Genomic DNA, 13,490 nt, shown 5'->3' on the forward strand with positions numbered 1-13,490 from the left:
GCTGAAACACCCCATTTTCAAAGATTATGGTTTTCAATTTGCACAGGACAAACTGACTTTGTGATATGACCAGTAACAGGTAAAGCGAATATTGTTGACCATTGCCCTGGCCTCCAAATTCCCCAGATCTCAATCCAATTGAGCAACTGTGGGATGTGCTGGACCGACAAGTTCGATCCACGGCGGCTCCACCTCACAACCTACAGGACTTGAAGGATCTGCTGCTAACACCTTGGCCTAATGGTTAGAGAGTCAGATTGGTAACCCGAAGGTTGCTGGTTCAATTCTCAATAGCGGCAGGAAATAACTGAGGTGCCCCTGAGCAAGGCACCTAACCCCCAATCGCTCCCCGGGCGCCACAGCAAAAATGGCTGCCCACTGCTCCAGGTGTGTGTGTCCACGGTTTGCAGTATGTGTGTTCACTTCTCACTACTCCTTATGTGTGTGCACTAACTTGGATGGGTTAAATGCAGAGGACAAATTCTGAGTATGGGTTTCCAGTACCATACTTGGCCTTCACATGTCACTTTCACTTTCAGATACCACGGGACACCTTCACGCTGTTTTGGCAGCATGCATAGGACCAAAGGCATATTAGGCAGGTGGTCATAATGTTTTGGCTCATATTTAAAATATATACTTCACTGTAATGGTTTTTATTTATCAAATCTGCTATTCAAGTTGCCAAACCTCTGTCCAGTTACAAATTTTGCAGTGAAAAATGGCAGAACACTGTGTGAACAAAATGTAAAGAGCATCAACTCACAATAAGGAGTTTGACATCCAACATCCCCCTTTGTTATATTGAACTTGAAGCTATATTAGTTAAAATTATTAACATGTAATTGTATTAATTTCGTTTTTTAATGTGTAATTTAGTATTTTTAATGTGTAATTTAAAAAACAATAATGTGTAGTAGGCCTACTTATAATTACATATGTAATTAAATATTTTAAGTTTTATTAATAAGATCAATTAATTAATAAGAAAAAAATTAGATCGGCTCACGAGGTGCCTAAAGATTCCCTTCTCTATTTTACAATGATTTATTGCTTGTTTTTGTTGAATAATAGAAAAGATAAAGAGCTCAAAATATAATCGCATATTAAATCGCAATCGCAATATTGGTAAAACTAAATCGCAATTAGATTATTTTCCAAAATCGTTCAGTCCTACAATTAACACATCGTAACATTCAAATCCAGCACAAATATGATCATAATTAGTCATGATGAACTATGAATCATCGTCATGTTGCTCTAAAATTTGTTTGAGATGTAGCAATATGGAAACTGAGAACCTCCGTCATTCTCACCAGCCCCCAGCCAACACTCATCCAGAGTAATGAAGCACAATAGCTTCCCTGATGTGTGTGTGAGTCTGAGATGAAGAGCTCACCCCAGGATTGAGAAACAGGTTGATGTGTTTGTGGAGGAGTGCCTGGTTCTGCTGGTTTCCTGCGCAGAAGTTCTGAAGAAACTCGTGAGCCAGTTTCATGATCTCTTGCATTCGGACGTCCTCGCCCTGGAAAAATGAACATCACTGCTCATTAACACACTTTTTTTCTTTCTTTTTTTTTTTTTTTTGAAGTAGGGAAAAATGTTATCTGTTTATAATTTTAAAGTAAATAAGAGACATTCATTTATTGTTGTAATTAAATAAAACATGACTAGAATAGAATGCCTTCACAATAATTAATTAAAGTAAGAACTTGTCATTCCATTAGTGAGTCTGATTAATTTCAGTTTATTTCAGGTAATAACTGCTCTGACTGAATCATAAGTGTTTTTTTATTCACTAAAAAGAAAAGGTTCATAGGAGTCTTTCTGTCAAGGAATGGACTAAACTAGATGTGTTGCATGTTTCTGTTAAAAGTCCCTTTCAAGGAAACTGCATGCTTTTGATTCAGTCGAAAGATTCTGAATTTTAAAAGTCATTCATTCATGAATCGAAAGACACTGGTTGTGTTGCATGTTTTTGATTCACTAAAGATCATAAGAGTCATTCATTCAGGAATGTAGTGTAGTGGAATGGCTTTCAGTATGGTTTTCCATCCGCATCGGCTGAAGAATGCACATTTGAGATGCATTAACAGAACCAAATGTCATGAAAATCATTCTGTGAGCGCCACACTCATAGGACTCGAGTACACTAGAACACACTCATATACTGCACCTTCTCATAAGGGATCTGAAGCAGCTCAAGCACCACTGAATGAGCTCCCATGTTCCTCAACAGCCTCTGCTGCTGTTTCTTACTCTTCTTCCCAGACGGTCCTTCCTGCACACACAGCTTGCTAAGACGCAGGAGGATCTAGAGAGAGAGAAAGACAGACAGATGATGAGCTGAAGAGGAGAAAATGAAGTGAACGAACACTTTTTAATCAAAGCAACTCAAACTGCAAAAGCTGTTACATGTGGTGCTAATTCCTCCAGCACTGGTTAATTGAATCTACTTTAGTTAAGGAGGCTACATAATTAGCTTTGCCAGTGTTTATGGTCTTTGGCTACATCAACAGACTGCTAGCTTATAAAGCTTACTGTGCATGAGCACGTGAACAACACTTTACCTCCTTCACGTCCTTGTAATTGTCACTGCCACTCCCGTCCGACTTTTTTTTGTCCGAACCAGAGTCTCTCTGCATAAAGAGCAGCAAACATACAAAGGCTAAATGAAGCAAGTGTGAATATTGCATTCTGTTGAAATAATAAGGGTCAATGTGTAAAGAAAATGGCCTCAGAGTAAAAAAATTAAAATGGTAATTACAAGATCAGGTTTAAAAAATATATAAGATTTCAATTACTAGAAAAAAGCAACAATTCAATTTCTTTACTGTATATAAATATACACATACACGCACACACATACACTGTATATAGTTTGGATTTTTTTAGTACTTAGTGGCATAAAATAAATATGTATATAAATTTTAAATATTAAAATATAAAATATAATTTTTTTTTTTTTTTTTTTTTGATTCACTAAAGATATATATATATATATATACACACACACACATTTCAAATAATTCTATCAAATGATTCAAAAAATCATTATATTCATCAAAAATTTAATTCATCCAAAAAGATCCTGGAAAAATGAAAACATGGTTGGTAATCTTAACATATGCAGCACAACTGTTTTCAACATTGACAATAATATATATATTTTTTTAAATCAGCTTATTAGAATGATTTCTGAAGGATCATGTGACACTGAAGACTGGAGTAATGATGATGAAAAATCACAGGATTACAATAAATTAAATTACATTTTTAAATATATTAAAATAGGAAACAGTTATATTTGACAATATTACAATCTTTACTTTATTTTTGATCACATAAATGCAGCCTTGGTGAGTATGAGAGACTTCTTTCAAAAACATTGCAAATCTTACCAAGCCCACTTTTTAAATGGGTGTGTACATTAATACGGCAATATAAGCCAAGACTACAAAAGACCTCTGCCTTAAATAATAAATGCTCTCACCTTCTTTTTGTGGTCAGACTCTGCTGGGAGTCCGTCCCCTGCATCCATGCCATCATCACCCTGTCGCTTGTACACCCAGAGCTCAGACTTTTCCACATTAGATCGCAGCTGGTCAAGGTCCGATTTGATCTGCTTGTAGTTGTCTACATCCTGACTGGTCACTAGAAGCTGAACCTACAGGGAAAAAAAAGAAGCAATGCATGAAGTCGCATGAAAAATGTACTTACAAAACGATTAACTTGTATCATTGTGTTAAATACCTGTTTGAAAGCCATGAGCACTTCTTGTCTCTGACTGAAGTGCCTGAAGAGCAGATGTAGCGCTCCAGACACAAGCGGTGGATAGTCGTGCATGGTGAGGTGCAGCAGAACCCTCAAAAATGTCCTGCCACCATGATCATCAAGATCCAGAGGCGTGTTCTCCTCGCTGAGTTCAGAAAAATAGTTTCATACTTGCGTACTCTTACAAAGACTTTTGCACCTTCTCGTTCAAGAGATGAATCCTTACCTTCCACCAAAGATTCCTTCTGCTTGCTCTTCAATGTTCTCAAAGTCCAGAGCTGTGAAACAAACAGAAACACTCTCATAATCTTACAGGTGAATAAACTCACAGGTGATAGTGATTAGGGAATACTGTGTACCTGGGATACTGTTGGGCCCGTCTGCATTTGCAGCCGGCATTGCATCCGTTTGCATGTTGCTCTCGTCAAACTCTCGTTTGAAGATGCACAACAAGCAGGAGATCCTGTAGTCCAGTCGTACATTCAGAATAAACTGAACAACAAAAAACACAAGGTTCGGTATTTTAAGCAGATTTGTGCTCTAATATATCTTGCAGTAACTATTGTGAGGCTAAGTGGTTCCTCAGATTGGATATACTGGATATATTGAATATTTTCAAAGGGCTAAAATAAAATAATAATAAAATAAAACAAAATAAAATAAAAAAGAATACTTATATTTAATAATACGTATAATAATATTAATATATTTTAAGCAAAAAGGCTGCAAAATAAAATGAATAAAAAACAATCATAAAAAAATATATATATAACATTTTAAGCTTAAAAGGGTTGCATATAAAATAACCAAAAATCAAAACACAAAATAAAACAAAAAACAAAGCAAAGCTAAACTATATTTTTGAGCTCAATCAATTCTTTTTATTTCCTTTTTTTCCCCATTTCTATTTTGATTTTCCGTATTTAATGGGGCTATATGTACGAATTTTTTATGTATTTAAATCATGTATTAATTTTTTGTTGCCAATGTATGAACAGCTTGTAATGAAACTTTAAAAAAAACGAGACCTTCCCCAACTTCCTAGGTTGTCTATGAAAGCCTGAAGACATTTTTGCCCGGGAAAAACAAAAAGAGTTCCATTCTATTCCATTCTGACACATTAAACTAATGTTCTACATTAATGTTTCTACATTATTACTTCTGCGTAAAAAAAGCACTCCGCCGTGAGTACATCCGGACTTTGAATCACGTTCAGTCTCTTCTACGTTACATGTGCACGAGTGCGAGCACGAGCAATAAATTGCCAGCTGCAGTTCACTTAATGGCCACCGGTGTCGCTAATAACAAGGGTTTCTGAATTCTACATATAGCCCTTTTAATTATGTGTTTTTAATTACCTGTAGGATCTCTATGATCTTTAGTTTGGTGTCCATCACCAGAATGTCTTCTTTTTCTGGTTCTGTCTGGGTCTTAACCACATCACCATCTGGGGGTGTTGTGGGGGTTATGGGTAAGAATCCACCCCCTCTTAGGACCACCTGGGTCATTAGCTCCCCAACGCCATGGATGGATTTCATTACATTGCTACCTGAGAAAAACATAAACAACAAAGTGTTAAAACTTCTGATTAAACATGTCTCCTTTTACATTTGATGTCTTGGTGATTGTTTGAATATCAATAGCAGAGCCAAAGGATGTTGAGCTTTCTGATCTATAGACTCAAACTGTTATAATGAGAACACGATCATAAATCGAGATTTACTTTTGGTCTCGTCTCCCTTTTCCATTTTGTTTATAGGATAGATAGTGCTGAGGTGAACGCAGTCCAAAATGGCCAACAGGATCTTGGTCAAACGCAACAAGTCGCTGAAGTTGTAAAAGCCAAAGTAAATGAGGTTTCTTGCTAAATTCACAACCTTAGTAGAAACAAAAAGACACAGAAGAGTTAGCCACATCCAAAACGAAGCACCTTTCTCACGCTTGCATGTTGGTTGGGTTGGCTCACCTCAAAAGTAAGTTTGTTTTTCTCTTTATCAGAGAAAGGAATGTTTTGACAGACCACATCTCTGAGGTAGTTCTCAACAAAATCCATCGTGAGCGCGAAGCGTTCCTTTATCTCGTCTCTACTGGTTCCATCATTATCATAACTAAAACAAAAAGACAACATTAACTAGACCATTTTGGTCTGATAGAGACAAAAAACAATAACAGAAACCTAATAATGTAAGTGTGTGTACAACTTTGTACAACATACTCATCGATAGCAATTTTGGACGGAATCTCGGACCACAGCCTGGCATATTTCACAGGCATGACCTGTTCCTGCGGGTCACGGTCCACGTGCATGTGAAGCATCAGTCGGCAGAAGGAGGCACGAAGGTCATAGGGCAGGTCTTCATCCGACATGCAGCGCAGGATCAGGTCCACATCCAGCTGACCTGATATCTTCTCAATGGCCAAGTACTGGCGGTCCAAACACATCCGTGCAAACAGGTTCAGCTGGTATCTGAGAAAGAAATGTACCAGGAGAGCAAGTTACTGAGAGAACTGATGTTTTGATTTGGTTTTATACCATTTTTTGTACTTGAAAACATTTAATCAATGTCCGTTTTGGGGTTTTGTCCTGATTAACATTGACCCTTAGTTTATTTCCTCTTGGCTGACCTGTAGTAGCTAATGACCTCCAGGTCATCTTTCTGTCCTTCTTTGGCATCCTGTGCCAGCTCTCTGACGCTCTTACTCTTGATCTCCTTCGCGCTGTCCTTCCAAAACAACCATACCTCCTCCTCATCCTCCTCTGACTCCACGGGACCCTCTCCAGACTCGACCTCAAACCGAGACAGCACCAGCCTGAGGAGAGACATAAAGACTTTTAAATGGAGCTAGCAACAAACAACTCTTAATTATGACCTAGAATGTCAAAACGGTAAACAATTATTTGGAACATTTCGCACATGTACAAAGTGTCACATTTACATCATTTTCATGATAGTTTTTTCTTTGAAACATATTTTTTTATCATGTGGAACCTATTACATGTCCTTAGCCATACAGAAAGACACAGATAATGTGCATCACTGCATTTAATTGATTTAAAGTAGGTCACTTGCAAATCGAATTATCCCGTGCAGCATTTTCAAAGAATTGCTTAATACTTATCAAGTGTGACCCAACACCGTAAACAAATAAATAAATAACATTAAAAAAGTTCAGGGTCCGTCTTTTACCTTCATATGTATATTCAACTGAAAATTATGACTTCCGCAGTCTCAAAATGATTCAATCCCCTGAATAGAATCCCTCACAACAGCACAAATCTGCAAAGCTAAAGGCTTCATTAGTTGCACCAGGTGTGCTTGAGCTAGAACACATGAAATATCCGAACTGGCTAGGTTTGTTGAGTGTCACATTTGACTGCATGTTAGAAATATGATGCTGAAAATTCAGCTTTGCATCACAGGAATTAATTACATCTTAAGATATATTTGTAAATATGCATTGGTGAGCATAAGAGACTTCTTTAATAAAAAAAACGACAGACTTATGAATGGTAGTGTATATTATCATCATATTAAATAAAGATAATAACTAAATAATTCACTAGACATAGCAATATTGCACGTGCAAGTGAACCTGTATTTAATACAGTCTTGTTTACATTCTCTTTTACTTGGTTCATAGTTTTTAAAAACGTCTCACTTGGTCTCTATAAGGATGTCAGCATTGGTGGGGTTCAGCACTGCGTTGCAGATCAGCTCCTGAGTTACTGGAATGGACTTGTTCATGGACACACACAGATCGGACAGGTAGTCCAGAAACCTAAACATAACAAGCACAACTACAACTGCAACTACATATCAACAAAAGTTCATCAGAGTATTAATAGACTGTTAGGTTAGGGTTAGTGTTAAGTTGACATGTGCTTGCAAAGTTACTTATAGTCAGTAAAATGTCTGTTGGGTGAGCATCACAATAAAGTGTTAGCAGACCGTCTACTAATACTAATGAGAGTTAACTGACATGAAGTTACAAAGTTTCTTATAGTTAGTAGAATGTCTAAAGTGGACCATAGAAATACAGTGTTACCCACTGAAACATTCCAGACTTCTATCCATCTATCTGGTTACTTCTATGGTATATTAGAACCAAAAAAGTGCTGCTCTCAAACTTTTAGATGGAAAAGCTCTTTTGTATTTGCAGCACATTCTCTCCCACCTTGGTTCACGATTTTTCCTCACAAGGCTGACAAATGTGTCAATTTCTGCCGCCGTGATGTGCTTCTCCAAGAGTTTGCGGTTGTTGTGGAGGAGGGCCGTTATCGTATCCTCAGCCAACACGTCGTAGCCGATCTGTTTCTGCATGAAGCGGAATTGCTTGGCGATGTATTCCTAGACAGAGGGCACAAGGGGACAAAGTGACTCATTCTGTTCTTTCATACACCACACACCAGACCTGTCACCCATTCCCTTTTGGAGTCGGTTTTACTTTCAATACACATCCACATGAGGATGAGGGATGAATCCATACAAACTTTGAGGGGACGATATAATCTATAATATCTATAATATTTGAGAAATGCAGCAAAGGACTTTTTTTTCTTCTTCTTTTTTTTGAGAGTGAATTTGTGTGTGAACATGGGAACTTCAGCTGCCAAATAGAATAAATAAACAAAGTTAAATAAAACTAAATGCATTCAATATTTTTTAATTAATCGCATTGGTTATTGCATTACCATTGAAAATTAAATATTACAGAACTCTGAAACATTAAGTTTAAGTTAAAAGTTTAAGGTAAGGTGGCATTACATTTAGTTTCTAGAAATGTTTCAAGAGCTTAAAAAGCATTCATTAGAGAGGTGTGAACCACAGGAAGTCACAATCATGCCTGCAGGAACAGATAACATCTTGAAGTTCATGAATATATTTGATCAAATCAAAAAGAAGGCAAGCCACATTTAAAGGCGTACTTCACTGCTGGCAAAATAGGCTTTCAATAAAACTTGGCTGCCTACAGCAGAAAGTAAAAAAAACAAAAAAACAAATGAAACCAGAGAAATGAAACCAGAGAAAAAGGCTTCTGTCTTCCTTTTTACCAAATAGGTAGAAAAGCTTCAACACCCATAATGCACTGGGCATGTTGCCATCCAAGGCCACTCCCATTCTGCTATGGATACTTACCAGTCAAATACAGTCTTGCTTTAGAAGGAAATACTTCTTAGCAAACTTTTACAGGGCTCCAGACTAACTTTTCCACTGGTTGCACTGGTGCTACCAACTTCCTCAGTTGGTCGCACCAGCACATGATTTGGTCGCACCAAACTGTTTTTTTTTACAACATGGAATTAATCAATGCATGCTGATGAATAGTTGTCCTAATCTGCGTACCCTAGTTTTGCACTGATGTAAAAAGACTGACAGTGACACAAGACCTCATGTTGGCAAAATGTTTTAATCTTTTAAATGAAAACCATTAAAAATAACTATCAAAAAAACACCACGTATGTTTTTTAATGTTTGATTGTATTTTATTTAGTACTGTCAATCGATTAAACCAATTAACTAGCCTATTCGTGATTAATTACACTTAACATTAAAGTTTATAATATATTTTTATATTGTAATAATTTCACATTTAATCTCCAAATTAATGTAGAAACAACATAAAGTATATTTTAAATATTTGATCTATTAGGAAATATACATAAATTGAATAAAGTTATCAAACACCTCTCAGTCTTCACTGTCATTTTCTCTGAATTTTTTCTTTGATTAGATTTTTTTTTACATTAATGTATCACAGAAGCGAGTTTATTAGGCTGCTGTCGCTTTAAGATCTGATGCATACAATGCGCACAAATGCGACCACATACAATTTTAACTCGCATATTCTCAAAAAATGGTCGCAGTCTGGAACCCTGTTTTACTCATAATGATCTCAACTTTTTATTGTTCCCGGTTGCAAGAATTCAAAGAGTAAATGTTCAGCGGAAGTGAGTTAGCATCCAGCGCGTTGGAAGCAGCGGCTAAAAGCTGCAAAGAATCGTAAATACAGAGAGAACGCCGCAATGGAAAGTCTGAAAAAAATTCTGCATATTTGTAGTAAGCCCTAGGACTTTCTAGGAGTTCTTGTTCACCTGTTGAAATGCAGTCCCACAATATAAATATATATTTAAAAAAAAAGATTAAAACAATAATGAAATGCACAATTTTATGAGGTCTATGAGGTCGAAGGTTGAACTTCCACTTTGGTTGGTGTTCCTGCAGACCCACCTGGTTCTTCCTGTAGTCCTGCTGTGAATGTCGCAGCACACGGTAGCACAGTCTGCAGATGTGCCTGAAGGGGGCATGTCTCTGGTCACCCAGCTCCTCCAGACGCAACATGGGACCATCACCACTGTCTGTGAACGGGGCCTGAAGAAGCTTGAAGATCTATAGATGGAGGGAGAACGGAGACTGGAATGAATACTACTTCTGATGTCTCTATAGCATCTAAACACAGTCTCAGGAAACAACCAACCAGACCAAAAAGTTAAGAGGTTCAAGTTTGCAAAATACTTTTTTGAGCCTTGACATTTAAATCAAGATGATTGAAGATGTTCTAAAATCCATAATAACCAGTTTCTGTGGGATATTTAGTTAAAAAATACTGAATATTCTCCCTCTAATGTTATTCTAAACCTAAAAATGTACATTTTGGGGAGAAGGACATGTCTTTTAGGCACTCTTAGAGGTGAAATGTGAGGTATTGAAGAAAATCCTACTTGTTTCAAGATATTCTGCTCTCTCATGAGTTTCTGCCGTTCACGGTTGGGTTTATTGACCATGATCTCCAACACATCCTGTCCATTGTTGGGAATGTCCACCACAAAAAACACAAGGTCCTCTAGAAGCTTAGTGACAAACCTACAGAATGCAGAGAGAAAAGAATATCATGGTAATTATAATGTCAGGTTACATTCTTATCAGTGGCTATTCAAGGACAAAATCTGTTGAAAATGTTGTATATTCTTACACACCGTAATCAATTGCTACACTGAAACAACGAAGTTTTAACCGAGGTTGTACCTTCTTTCATTCTGGGTGATCGTGCCCTTCTCCAGTTTGCCAGCGATGGATGCCAACACTTTACTGGCATCGTTGGCAAAGTCTAGGTCCCTCACCTCAGCTGGAGGGACTGGCACAATGGCGAAGGCCTCTTTATCTTCTTTGACAGGTGATGTGCCAATCTGAAAGGGAAAACAAACCGTAATTGAGCGCAACACTAATATCACTGGATACCATGAGCAATGTCATGTTGAAGATGACATCTATTATAACGCAGTTTTTTACAGAGATCCTACACATTTTTCATTGCAAAATTCCATATTTTCCTGACTCAAATTTCCAAACCTCTCTGTAGATTTTTTTAGACCATATTTAAAGTAAATGGTGTTTCAGCATTGTGTTTGAATATAGTATAGGTCACCTATAATTATTTTTATTTTCATTTTTTCCCCATTGGTTTTCTCGAAGTGACAACATGTAATGTGCTTACTTAAAACATTTTATTTCCTGCAAATGTTCATCTCTGACCCATCAGTGTGATACTGGTCACCAAACAACAAAGAACAGTCTGATTTAGATGATTGTTTGCTGCTTTATCTGTTGCTGGTTTCAGTGGCACACACACATTCAATTAGTGGTTCAAAAGAGACTCGCTTATGGTAAAGAAAAACAATGTTGCGCAATGAAAATATGTGCCTTAAATTCATTAAGTCGTCTTCGACAATCACAAAACGGTCACTAAACTTTTGCCATGACTCTGCTTGCATGATACATTTATTTTTAGAATTAATATAATTAATTAATTTTATATTTTAGAAAACTGAATAGGGGAAATAGTCTGGAAACAAATATTTTTCCATACGGTCTCCATCCAGACCTGGAAATGGCTCAAATCAAATTGCATACCTTTCCAAACTGCGTATGAACCACTTTCTGATTCACCTAGATTTTATTCAAATATTTCACCATAAGATATTAATTATATTTAAAACATTTTAAATAATATTTCTTAATAATAATAATAATAATAATATTATAAGCAACATTAAGTTTAAGGCAATCCACAATCTATTTTTACATTCTTTACATTTTTAAATACTTGTTTTACATTCTACATGGACTACAGAATAAAAATACCATGGTGAAATATTTTAGTAATTAATATTTATTATCATTATTATTATTATTATTATTGTCATTATAATCAGCAACATTAAGTTGAAGATGACAGCTATTAAAATAATTTGTTATACAGACTATCAAAATATTTCACTATGGCTTTTTAATTATATTTAAAATAACATTTATTATTTATTAAAATATAATAATAATATTTATGGTTATTATCACTATTACTATTATTAGAAACATTAAGCTGAAGACAACATCTATTAAAATAATTTGTTATACATTCTGTAACTTCCGATTTTACATAGACTTTTTTTTTTATGTTTCACTGTGGCATATTAATAATATTTCAAATAATATTTACATTTATTAAAATATAACAACAACAGCAATAATAATAATAATAATGGTGATAATAATCATAATAATAAATAATAATAATAATTATTATTATTATTATTATTTTAATAGTTGCTAAAACAATAATTCGCACAACTGATTATTTGTTCAACACCCACCCGTAACATAACTGGCTTCTCCTCCTCTTTGTCGATGGGGTTGTTGGTGCTGTGGACCCATGTATTGGTGCACAAGTGCCTCAGTCTCACATACGAGTTCCTGAGGGCAATAATACACATAGATATCAAAATATATTATCTGTTACAAAAAAAAGATATCAAAGCTAAGACCTGGTGATTAACATGCATATTACGATACACTGCTGGTCAAATAAAGCTAATGGGCTTTCCTGGACTCATTTCCTCCTCTTGAACAAAACAGCCATTTACAGTATAGCTTTTTAATAATAATAATAATAATAATAATAATAATAATAATTAATAACATACTTTAAATTTAATTTAATATTTATACATCTATATTTATTTATTTATTTATTCATAAAGGTGATCGATAACCTCCCTTAACCCTTGTTCAAGTCATGTGAACACCTTTAAAAGTCACTAGGTTAGGATCAGGACATATATTTGGGAAACCTTTCAAGTCACTGTGACCCCCCTAAACTCATGTGGTGTTGAATCCTACATTTAATGCCCGGTACACAATGTATAATTTTGGGCTTTCCCAGATGAAAGAGGCCCAATCGTGGTGATTTCTGTGGTCGTGGCTTCTACACGGTGGTCATACGTCGTACAGTGAGAGAGGGTCATAGACGGCCACTGTCACGGCCTTGCGACCAAAGATCAGTGTCAGAAATGTAACACGATCATCTCTCAGTGTGTTTGCTGCTACGCCCTACGTCCAATAAAAACGGACGCAACATGAAATAGCGTACTGATCAACGCGAAATGGAGCTAAAACTTAAAACTACTTGCCTCAAGCTCAATTTGCAAACTTGCCATGCCAAGTTAGCCTCTTCTCACTAGCCATGACTGCGCCCATAGTCTCCTCTTTCGCTTCCTCCTCTTTTTTTCAGCGCACATAAAAACCACAATAGCCAAAGTGCGATTCATCTTGCTCTATTTGTTTACCAGTAGCACATGCTGATGACATTTTATTCTTCCATACTAACTTACATCGTAACCAACAATTCAGTAGGTGTCATCATCATACAGTCTATACGTA

The 13,490-nt window shown here is 36.2% G+C and overlaps 1 protein-coding gene across 5 annotated transcripts in view; it reads right to left on the minus strand.

The window, feature by feature from the left end:
• The window catches only part of itpr1b (inositol 1,4,5-trisphosphate receptor, type 1b), a 131,864-nt gene that overhangs the window by 82,485 nt on the left and 35,889 nt on the right, over window positions 1-13,490 (minus strand). For all 5 annotated transcript variants that reach the window (XM_084394709.1, XM_084394707.1, XM_084394710.1 and 2 more), the window contains exons 14-31: window positions 12,425-12,524; window positions 10,800-10,960; window positions 10,496-10,637; window positions 10,005-10,163; window positions 7,951-8,123; window positions 7,435-7,554; window positions 6,400-6,585; window positions 5,990-6,241; window positions 5,741-5,882; window positions 5,498-5,651; window positions 5,133-5,323; window positions 4,134-4,266; window positions 4,001-4,052; window positions 3,754-3,919; window positions 3,494-3,667; window positions 2,571-2,639; window positions 2,177-2,314; window positions 1,400-1,525 (exon numbers count right to left, since the gene is read on the minus strand). In XM_084394709.1, coding sequence (XP_084250835.1) covers window positions 1,400-1,525; window positions 2,177-2,314; window positions 2,571-2,639; window positions 3,494-3,667; window positions 3,754-3,919; window positions 4,001-4,052; window positions 4,134-4,266; window positions 5,133-5,323; window positions 5,498-5,651; window positions 5,741-5,882; window positions 5,990-6,241; window positions 6,400-6,585; window positions 7,435-7,554; window positions 7,951-8,123; window positions 10,005-10,163; window positions 10,496-10,637; window positions 10,800-10,960; window positions 12,425-12,524 — 2,638 coding nt within the window. The remainder of the gene's footprint in view (window positions 1-1,399; window positions 1,526-2,176; window positions 2,315-2,570; window positions 2,640-3,493; window positions 3,668-3,753; window positions 3,920-4,000; window positions 4,053-4,133; window positions 4,267-5,132; window positions 5,324-5,497; window positions 5,652-5,740; window positions 5,883-5,989; window positions 6,242-6,399; window positions 6,586-7,434; window positions 7,555-7,950; window positions 8,124-10,004; window positions 10,164-10,495; window positions 10,638-10,799; window positions 10,961-12,424; window positions 12,525-13,490) is intronic.

This window comes from Rutilus rutilus, assembly GCF_951802725.1.
Source record: "Rutilus rutilus genome assembly, chromosome: 22".
Lineage (NCBI taxonomy): Eukaryota > Metazoa > Chordata > Actinopteri > Cypriniformes > Leuciscidae > Rutilus > Rutilus rutilus.